General features: G+C 42.8%; 1 protein-coding gene across 1 annotated transcript; it reads right to left on the bottom strand.

The window, feature by feature from the left end:
• Positions 1–9: 9 nt before the first annotated feature.
• NAAA (N-acylethanolamine acid amidase) lies at positions 10–10913 on the bottom strand. The gene is given in 11 exon segments (XM_066318301.1): positions 10–354; positions 1962–2058; positions 2941–2969; positions 3453–3519; positions 4071–4133; positions 4454–4626; positions 5093–5169; positions 7487–7577; positions 8332–8458; positions 9932–10096; positions 10212–10913. Coding segments are annotated over 10 exon segments (1317 nt in total). The 5' UTR covers positions 10661–10913; the 3' UTR covers positions 10–354; positions 1962–1982.
• Positions 10914–11164: the final 251 nt, after the last annotated feature.

Genomic DNA, 11164 nt, shown 5'->3' with positions numbered 1-11164 from the left:
CACGAGCTATCAGCTGAATATTTTTATTTAATTATTTCAGACATACAGGCTATGTAAATTACAAAATGTATTTATTAGGCAGCACAGAAGTACATTCCAGTTGCACAACTCCTACCAAAAATAATACAAGCCATTTTTACCATCAACATCACCTGAGCATCAATTTAATTACAAGAAATTTCAAACTTCCATTACAGGTCATTAACAGGATCACCTGCAACACTTCAAAAAGTTAACAAAACACTGAATGGTACACATCATTCATGAACCAAAGTTACTGTATTGCTCCCAGGAGTGATTTTAAAAGCATATGTTAGTCTTGCACAGCTTCAGCTTCTCACTCAGTGTGTTGAACTAGAAAAATAGGCAAGAGAGCACAAGTTTGTCCAGAGTTAAGTGAAAAACAAGTTCTACACAATCTCTAGAAAGAATTATTCTTGCTAAAATCAGATCTGACAGAACTGCTACAAATATAATAGCAATTGTGGAGTGTTTTCAGCCACTCATGTAATCTCTATACACAATGGTTTGGTCGGTTCTGCTCCCCCCCCCCCGCCAATGACTTTGGTCTTGTAGTTCCTGCCCCCTCAGAGTGCCCCCATTGGCTTCAGGTCAATGCCCTTACCTGCCCTTTGCCCCGCCCCCAGACCCTCTATTTAAGGGGAGACGAAGGTGGGGGTTCACTTGCCTGTTGCCCTCTCTCTCATCGCCTTCTCCTCCCACCCTGACTCGGGTGGAGCGAGGAAATAGAAGAGACTCTCCTTAAGCAAAGAGACTTGTCTCATCTGTTTCCCTGACAGCACCTGCACCTCCCTGGACACCATGACACGATGAAACAAGCAATAATATTTTTAAAAAAACTTTCAACTGGAATACAACTTCTTGTGCTCTTGCCAAGGCCATGTAACCAGTTTCTTGGCATAGAACTTCTCATAATATCTCTCTGAAGCTGCCTCATGAGGCACCTTGTCAGCTCAAGAACTTAGACTTATTCTTCACGTTCACAGGACAAAGCCCCCAAAGGATGCTGCTCACATGCATTCACTGTTGAGCAGCCATTACCAACAAAGCTTGATTTTTCTTGGTGCTAAGTGCACCACCCCCTCCTGATGGGATTCAGTTCCCTCTGGCAGGGCTTGCTGTTATCATTCACCTGGAGATAAGCAAGTGCCATAGCAGGGAGTGGTAAAAATAGCCAAAACATTCCCAGAGGGAACCTCTACCTTTATGTTGCAACATCCATCCCTTCCTCTCTGATCAAAATTCTAAGATCACCTCCAAGAGCTTCACGAGGAGAGTCATTATTTAACTCCCTCTAAAACAACAAGGGAAGGTATTGAATTTCTCAAAGAGCCAGGTGGAAATAGCCCCACGAGAGTTCAATACCTCTGAGAGAGCCTAGCACCTCACAGAAAATGGCTAAAAATAATTTTGCAAGATGGCTCTCTTCAAGTGTGTTTTGTAAAATAAAGGTTTTAATAAAAAACAAAAATAACAAACAATACAGAAGCAAAAGCTAAGCACGGGGGTCAGAGAAGCCTCAGACACCTTGCTACAACACCTTGAAAAGACCTTGATCTCCTTTGTGCACCTTTAAAAATACTTAACAATTTAGGAGGGGTAACTAGGCTTGTTGCCAATAAGAAGCAGCTACAGATGTTGAGAGACATTTCTAAAGTCCAACCAGTGCCCCTGTGCTGGCACTGGACCAACCACAGTGAGAGTATAACAGAAGAGTCTAGTCCATCTTCCTTTTAAGTTCAAAGGTAAACTGAAACTCTTTCCCTTATATAAACACCTGCTTGGGTGTAGGAGTGCATTACTATAGGAAGGTATTTATCCAAGGGCAATAAACAAGCAGAATCCAGAATTCAGACTGGGTCACCAGAGTGCCACTGCAATACTGTGTCCCTCAGTGACTCTGCAGCTGAAATGGTTGTGTAAGTACAGATGCCACTTACACCTCTGCCACTTCCACCTCTTTACTCCTCAGTTCTCATCCACGTCTGGTACTGATCTGGAAGCGCGGCACTCATGACTGTGGTGTACACTGTGTTACTGGCAGGGAAAGAGCAAGAGAGTTAGTGAGTGACATTCCAAAGGCAGGAAAGAGAATTTATCTAGCTAGCAAAGCAGCAGGATAAACCTTTGCAGAAACAAATATTCTGCTTAGGTACAGAAGGATTAGGAAAAGAGACTGATCAAATTAAAGACTGTACTGATTTTTAGTGTTCTTCCCGCCCCCCCTCCCCCAGCACAACAGAGAGACTGTATTAAACAATTAGTACTCTATCTATGTCACAGCTGAGATGAACCTTTTCCTTTCCCCATCTCCTCACATTGACAAGGCAGAGGAGAAGTAGAGGAAGCCATTGCCAAGCTCCAATGACAATGACTGATGCAGAGAATAGACCAAGCTCCACATAAAAGTAAACCATAACATGGTAACCTGCAAAAGTTCAATTTCTAGAACAGCACAGAAGAATGGTGTATGAAATACATCTCCTGAAAACCCAGTAAATGATATCTAAAAGCTTTATCCCACTTACTTTATTACACAAATCAGAGCTGTATCAGAACGTGCAGAAAAAGCTACTGTCAGTGTTAACACCAACCCAGAAGTTCCAAAAGTGGGCAAAGGAGTCAGTGTGACATTCAGCTGCTCCTCCAAAGGAGTAATTTATTTCACTACCCCAAAGCAATTTCCCATTACCAGACTGAGCCCAAACAGGTGCAGTTCCCTAACTGATGTGATACATGCAAAAGGAATGGTGCTGTGGAAGTCAAAATAGAGGGTCATGAGCACAAGCCAAAATCTAAGCTGGGAAACCACAATACTCAGACATATAAGGAAGATCCTAAGGAAATTGGTGGTGTACTTTCAAGTGGTCTGAGGCACAGCAGGATGCACAGATCAACATCTCTCAATCTAATACTTACTTGTTTAAGACTGGCTTCACTGACAACACCTGTACAGAAAGTTAGCAGAGTTGTCATTTGGGTAGATAAAGAGGGAAATAAACAGCTATTAAGGAACAGTAGTAGGATGAAGTTATGAAAGAAATAATATAAAGTCAAAGACTTCTCCCCTTTTTTAAACATCAGATCATTTTACAGAAGTACTTTCATAAAAGCCCTCTCAAAGACATTCCAATTCCCAAAGCTCACCATGTCTAATACTAAGTGCCTGCACTTGAAATAAGAAACTGCACAAAGAGTATGAGATTCACCTCCTGCGCTTTCCACCTGAATTTGTCAACTGTTATAAAATCCCTAAATAGGAGTCCAGAAGCATTTTGAACAACTTTCAGTTTTCAATTCCCTTAGAGACAGCTGTGCCGTAAGTAAACCTTGTTCCCCACAATAAAGCACAGCTTTTACATCCCTGATAAAAGAACACTTCTGCTTTGTCAAAGAACTTGAAGAGCAACTCACAATGCAGAATTTGATACCTTAAAGAGTGTATCAAAGTTTATGTTGTGCTGTCCAGTAGCATTGAGAGCCTTGATGGCTGCAGTTCTGTGGGAAAGCAACACATTATCAATTAAGCACACTTGTCTTTTCCAAAGGCTACAAAGCACCAACACAAACACCATCTTACTAAAGGCCTTGACATTGAAATGCCTGCTTTGGTCTAAAATAACCACACATTTTGTGACTGGATCTCATCTCACAGTATTGCAGTTCCTGTTACTACTCCACTGAGTACATACCAAGAAGGAACCTGCCAATCCCTTTTTTGCACACTACACAGCCTAAAAATCCCATGCAAGCACCTTCCTAGTGCCATCCAATACTCTAGCACTGTCAATCTAAGTAATTTACCTTCTACTAAATTTTACTTTCTGAGTAAGTTTTTTTGCCTATGCAATATCTTTGCAATTTCTTATTATTTATGCTAAACGCTTTCCTCTGCATCTGTAAATATTGCTCTACCCTATATGTATTCCCTTCAGACTGACATTACAGGAACTGAATGAGCTGCCTGCTCAAGGAGAAAACACCTGCCCATACCTCTAACCACTTTCGAAATAAATTATCTCTCCACACAGAGCTCCCAATCAATTTACCTGCGATCATCAAAAGGAGGAGGGGTAGTCCAATGATCATAGTTTGTCTCCACACGAAACCACCTGTAACAAGCATATAAGCAAACAAAAGGTGAATCAGTAGGTAATGCATCAAGTCCAACAATCAGTATCCCTATATTGCCAAAAAGAAAGAAGTCCCTTGAAAGGCAACTCCCTTCCACCCTCCACAAGGCCCCATGCTAGAAGATGTAACAGCCTTTACCATCAGCTATGGGACACAGGAATGGGGCGAGCGACCTCTGATCTCTTGCTGTAACCGCAACCAAGAGGTGCCCCAAATCTCTCAAGGAGGTTGTGCCACTAAGCAAATCACTCAGAAGGGAATGTGAGAAGCAAAAACAAAGCAGTTTTTTCCTACTTACGCTCCACCTAAGGGATCGAGAGGCCAGAGGTCTGCTGGCCCTCTTCTATTCCTCGTTATGACCATGCCTTCTTTGGGTGAGACGCCTCCCACAATATAGTAAACTTCAGCAATAATGGGAATGCCAGCCAGTCTGAGAACAGCAGACTGGAAGTCCTTTGCCTCACTCAGAGTCTAACACAAAAAGGAGATGACAGTGAGGTTAAGCATAAAAACAAGCATTGGGACATCTTCAAAAGAACAAAGGTCCAGCTTTTCTGAAAATTGTAATTGACTCCGGAGTGCTACTTGAAAATATTATTAGTATAGCAACATAACAAATAGTATAAAATAAGCTCTGGCATAGGTATTCACTATCTAGTAGTACAGCTGTCTTAACTGGTTATGACACAAGTCACAACTAGCTGAAACACTCCTCAGGATACAAGTCTTGGCACAACTTCTCCAGGATCTTTGGCACTGAAGGTTGCTCTCAAAAATTTCCTAATTTCTGAATACAGGGTCCACACTTAATTTCTCCTGAGAAATTCATCTGCTTATCAAGATGCTAAGCCTTCTGTTCCACTGATTCCAATTTACTAGATGTTTAAGGACAAATGCGGCATGACTGTAAAAAGTAAGAACAACTCAGTCCACTTACATCTCGTACAAGCCAGCTGACAGGGTAATTCCTATTGATGAAAGCAGCTATAGCATTTTCCCACCATCTGCCACCATCTGGGGAGAAAAAAAATTACTATACATTTAATTTATATACAGTGAGACAGGGTAGGTGCCAATCAGCACAAAATATCAACACTTTATGGGAGAAATGCCAACAAGGAGCATAACCTTCAGGTTAAATATGTATAGACAACATAATTCCAACTGACAGTCAGCCACAACAGCTGGATTAACACCCCTGCTTTCCAGAAAGCATCTCAGACCTGTCATAACAGGAGTGATAAAAATCACCTCATTACTCATCTTATTGAGACATTAATTTTGAAGAATTAAGGACTTTAGTTAAACTAGATATTGCTGAGGTAAACTTCCCTTTGTTAACAGAAGCCAAATTTAAGGAACTGATAAATCAGGAAGCCTGTCAACCTAATCAGTAGACTCCAAGAATACAACGTGATCATAAATCAGACAGTCTTGAGAAAACAGGATTCAGTTGTCACCAACACTGAGAGGTTAAAAAGTCAAAGCGAGGAAGACCCATCTTACTTCATCATTTTGAGACCCCACCCCATAAGAAGGACCACCGTCCCATTTCAAAGAACAAACTACACATGCTTAATTGCTTTTTGGCTAATTACCATACGAAGCAGGGAATGGGATGTACCAGAGTTATGAATATAGATTTGTGTTTTAGGTATTCAACACTCTTGTACATAAAAAGACCCTGTGATCATCTGTGAATGGCGCGTGTGTATTTGGGAGCTATCCCTCACGCTGCCCGACTTCGTGATAAACATCCACTTTCTAACTCCAAACTGTTAGAGAGTCTTTGTCCATCATAGTTGGATATCAGTATTAGATCAATATCCTTATTTTTAATAAATCATTATGGAAATTTTAAAACAGGAATAAATCCCCAGAAATAATAAAACCACTAAAAAGAGGGAGTGATAGTATTTGTGTTACTGAGAAAAATAAGCAAAGTGCAAAAAGAAGGCCAAGTTTGTTACTATTTAAACACTCACACTTTGCAAAGCACAAAAAAAAAATCAGTCTGCTTGTCACTTGATAGTCTCTGACCCTGATTTAATCATCCTGCTTCCTAGCCATAGTTCACATGCTCATTTCCCTCAATTTGTAGTTCAGTTGGAATGAACTGAAAATAGCTTTCACTTCAGATATACCAGCAAGCTGTCAGCAGCAGCCCATGGACAGGACTGCAGCATGTGTGGAGTGAACATAGGATGTGAGAGACAAAGGAGTTCGGTACAGAAGATTTCCTCCATCAGGCCTTTCAACAGACTCAATAAACACTTAACATTTGCCTTTAAGCTGAACAAAAAGTAGTTTGCCCCAGTAAGTATCAATCCAGGACACTCCACTTTTGAAAGGACTAACTAACTGCTCTGGAATCAGAAGCACTGTGCGTGTATACCACAGAAAGAATTTAGTGAATCCAACAAGGCAGCATTAACAAAGCAAACAGGAAGCAAGAGGTGCAAGCGCTCCATAGCTGAATGCCTACTCAGAGATAATGTAGAGGGGGAACACATATAGTGAATATTGTTTGCATAGCTAAAGAGCTGAAGAATAGATTGTTCAAGATTAAAAAGAAAAAAGCTTATCACCAACACAAGGGAAAAATAAACATTTTAGATGTTGCTTCTGAGAATACATTATTGCCAGTTCTAACAGTCACCTAATAAAGAATAGCACAGGATCAGCTGTTTAAAAGGAATAAAGGGGAAAGAAATGGAGGAGACAACTTCCCAAGCTTTGAGTTTAGGAGAAAACTATCATTACTTGTGAAACTGAAGCCCTGATGAACAAGGCCTTCCCCTGCCTTCCCCACTGCTACAAGCTTTTGTTCTCAGTAGTGACGTCTCTCAACTCTGCTCTACTACTGATCTTGCTCAACTGCCTTTCCCGTGTCTCCAGGCATTCCCTCAAGCCCTGCTGCCTTTCCCCTAGATCATCCCCTCCCCTCTTTACAGCTGCCTTATGAGGCCAGACAACCATGGAATACAGCAGACCCAGGAAAGGAGCTGGTTTTTTTCGGTCCATACTGCATCATATCTCAGCCTCCAATGGTGTCTCTTGACCAGACCACATCTTTTACAGCACTCCCAAGGCTTTCCCCATCCTTTGACACTTTCAGCTCAGGTGATACTGCTGACAAACACCTTCTCCTACACAGCAGCTAAAACCAGGCATGTGTGCTTTCATTCCCTGAGGACAAGGCAAGGCATTCCACTTCAGATTCTTCCTGGCAACCTTAACCTCATTGTTCCCTCTGAGAGAAAAAGGCCAAGGCAGGCAACAATCAATAAAAACAACACACAACATCTGCTGTGGAAGACATGTCCTTTACCTCGTTCATCTCCAGAGACGGTGAACTTGTGTGGACTTTGCCCTGTCCATAAGCCTACATAACCAAGAAATGTGGTGCCTTGGTACGCAACCTGAAACCAGGAAAGAAAGCAGTTGAGCATTCCAGAACAGAACACAGCTGGAACCTGCAGCCTTGTACTTCTTCCTACAGCTTTCATACCTACATTACTATAGCACACCATGCCTTCAGTTAAAGGAAAGCATGCCAAGTAAATTACAAAGGGACTCTGAGGCTTCAAACTCACAGCATTTCAGTGGTTTGTGATCACAACAGCTACAAGACTTTTGCTCAGGTTAAACTGCCAAGCAACAAACAGCAACTTTTCTGTTTACAAAATGGACTAATGAACATTAAAAAAAAAATCAGACTCACAAAACTGCACTAGCAAACTAATTGTTTTTTGGAAATCTTTCTCTAAAAACACACTTATTTGTCATAAAAATTCGCAAGGTCTGAAAAACAAAAAAAAAAAGGCTTAGAATTGGTTCCTACCAAAACTAATCTCTTTGCCATATTTCTTAATATTTCTTCTCTTTTTTAGCATCTTGGCATTTCCTTCTTTCAGCATCTCTTAGAAATAAGATCTTCAATACTAGATTAAGCTGTTCTACTTTTTCTAGTCCATCACCATAAACTGGATGTCCAGAAAGGAAAGAAAATCAGCATTCAGCCCACACTCCTGGAGCATTAACTGTGCTGCTTCTACAATCCAGTATATTTGCGATGGGAACCCCATTCCTACATTAAACCCCCCATCTAAGCAGCTACAGGGCTGTTCCATTTTTCATGGAACATCACATAGCCACGCCAAACCTGGACCATACCTGTCCACTCTTTATAAACTGCACATCCAGCGTGATCTTTCTCAATATATCAACAAAATCATAATCCAGGTTCCGACCATGGTAAATGTTTCCTTTGTCATCCTGAGCAACAATGCTGGTACAGAACCTGCAAACAGAACAGGGCAAGGAATGATTGAAGGCACAGCTCTGGCACTGCTTGCAATATTCTAGCTGCAGGAGCTCAGCATTTCAGTAGTAATTGAGCTGATGCTCTGCTAAGTGTTTTATTAGTGTTACCATACAAAAGGAGTCCAGTACCACACCACAGACCACAGCAGCTCAGAAATGACAGGGCAAGCCGAAAGCAGCACTTTCACTCAGGAAAAACAATTATTTCATTTCACTTTTTTAAGTCATAATGATAAGCTGACATCTGAAAGCATTCATAAAGTGTCACACTTTCTGCATTTAATTCTGATGATTTAATTTCCATTTGGAGTCTAATTTTAATCACGAGTAGGTAAGTTCAAATTAAGTGCCATCAATGAAACTGAAAAACACTGGTTCAGGCATCAGCCATTTCAATAACAGACTATTCTCTGTAACAGGAAGAGTGCTCAAACTTTTTGTGTAACAAGTTCAGTTTAATTAGAACAGGTTTTTTTTAGTGAAGTATATTGCATTAGCAGGGAATTAACTTATTTTCTCTGTACTTTTGAGTTGGCCATTTCAGTGACGCATAACTCTGCCTCTCAAAAATATAAAGGTAAAAATTCTTCACTTAAGTAGGCTGTTCCCAGCTGATGGGTGTTTTCTGCTATCCAAGCCAAGAAACTTAATTTCAAGGGCTTCACCAGGGTAAAGTATGGCAAGATTCTCTGTGAAACATTAAAGCAGCCAGCATTTAAATGTATCATATTCAGTATTAGTCCTTACAAAAAAAAAAAAAAAAATTGAGTACTACACATTAAGGAAAAAAAAAATTCAAATGCAAACATGCCTTGATATTTGCTAAAATGTATACGGAGAAATATTTTAGGCTCCCCAGAGGCAACACCAAGTGTTGATTATTCTCTTGCACGATGTTTGTAGGGCAAAAAGAGACAATAAATCTGAGTATTTTTTCACTGAGATTTAATTTGCTGCCTTAAATATACTACAGTCATTTTCCACTGTCAAATCAGGAAGTGATATTATGCAGCCATTGTGAACTTTCATCCAGAAAGTATTTAGCAGTAACTTTATCTCAGACAAACGAGAGAGCAACTTATTATTCTAGCCTCCTTTTTGGCAATTTTTAAATGACAAAGAACATTACATCATCTTCAAACATAAATGATCTCAACTTTTGGATGGATATATCTTACCAGCAGAAATGATTTTTGGATTTTAATACATTTATATATACAGACGCACACAAAACCATGACATATAGATATTACTTGTACTTCCCAATAGAAAACATAACCGTTTCTCATTCCATTCGGCATTCAATCTGCCAAAAGAGAATGAAACCTTCCGGCCGAACAGATGAAGTGGTCTCAAAACCCATGCGATTCGCCCACCACGTGCCTTGTCCCACGCTGAACTGAAGCTCTACGCCCACCTGTACGAGACCGCGCTAGTATCCGACACTTACGCGGTGGATTCGTAGGCGAAGTTCAGCAAGATTCCATCTCCGAGACTTATTCCCAGTGCTTCGCACATCCCCGCAATCTCTCCCGCGAAAGGCTGCGGCATGAAACGCTGCAGTTCGGCTGCTATGGGCTGGATGACCTGGTGAACCCATTTCGGTACGCTCTCGCTGCAAGACACACCCGAGGGGTTAGCGGAGAGCGGGCTCACAGCCGGCACCCCTGCGCTGCTCCATCAGCGCTGTCCCGCTTGTCCCCGCTCCCTGCCCGTCCGGCCGCACGCACTCGATGATCCGGCGGACGGCGGCGCGCAGGAAGGCGGGCTCGAAGTGCCGCACCACGGGCAGCCAGCGCTGCTCAGCCGGGCTGTCCAGGCTCACGTTGCAGCGCAGGGGGGCCGCCGCCCCCGCCGCCCCGCACAGCAGCGTCAGCAGCGCCCACAGGCCGCAGCCCATGGCGCAGGACGGAGCGGCAGCAGCGCCCCGCGGCCAGCCCGCCCCTCCCCGCACCGCAGGGTCCGCCCCGGTCCTGCCGGCCCCGAGGCGTCACCGCCCGCCCGCCTGTCCCGGGAGACAGGGTACGGATCGACCACAGCAGCAGGTGTGTGGTGCCGGGTAACGTGTGCATTGCCCCGGCGCTGCTGCTTGGCCAAGCTGATGAAAGCCGCTCCAACGCTGTCGCTTCCACAACGAGGGCAAACGGGACAAAGCGGCGCTTGGCAGAGCTGTCAGCATGCTGGCTGACACACTAAGGCTGTAAACAAGAGGGGAAAAGGGAGAGGAGACTAGACACTCGTCCTCAACCGCAGGGGCGAAAAATTACCGCTCCCTTGCAGTGTCAGAGGGTATTAGTTTCTGGACACACGCACAAGAAGGGAAACTGCTCAGCTGTTCAGCAGAAAAACGCCCCCACCAGTAGAACTGTGGTTTAGAGATTGTACTTTCCTTCTCCTCCTCCCACCTCTAGCTCCAGCCCCTGCTCCACACTCCATCCGCACAGCACTCCGGCTCCCAGCTACACGTGCTCCTCCACCTGACAGCTCACTGCTCTCCTTCCTGCATACTAAACCCTGCCTTTCCCTCAGCAGGAACATACAATTTGAATAAAACATAGAAAGCCATTAAAAAAAAAATAAATTCTGCCCTCCCTTAAGCCTCTCTAAGGTTTTTTTTTTTCCTCTAGGAAGCGGTGTGACAACAAAACAAACAAAACCAAATCCATACAAGAAAGAATTAAAG

The sequence above is a fragment of the Sylvia atricapilla genome, chromosome 4, assembly GCF_009819655.1.
Source record: "Sylvia atricapilla isolate bSylAtr1 chromosome 4, bSylAtr1.pri, whole genome shotgun sequence".
In the NCBI taxonomy this organism is placed as follows: Eukaryota; Metazoa; Chordata; class Aves; order Passeriformes; family Sylviidae; genus Sylvia; species Sylvia atricapilla.
The sequence above is the reverse complement of the archived record's forward strand: the minus strand, read 5'-3'. Positions and strand labels throughout refer to the sequence as shown.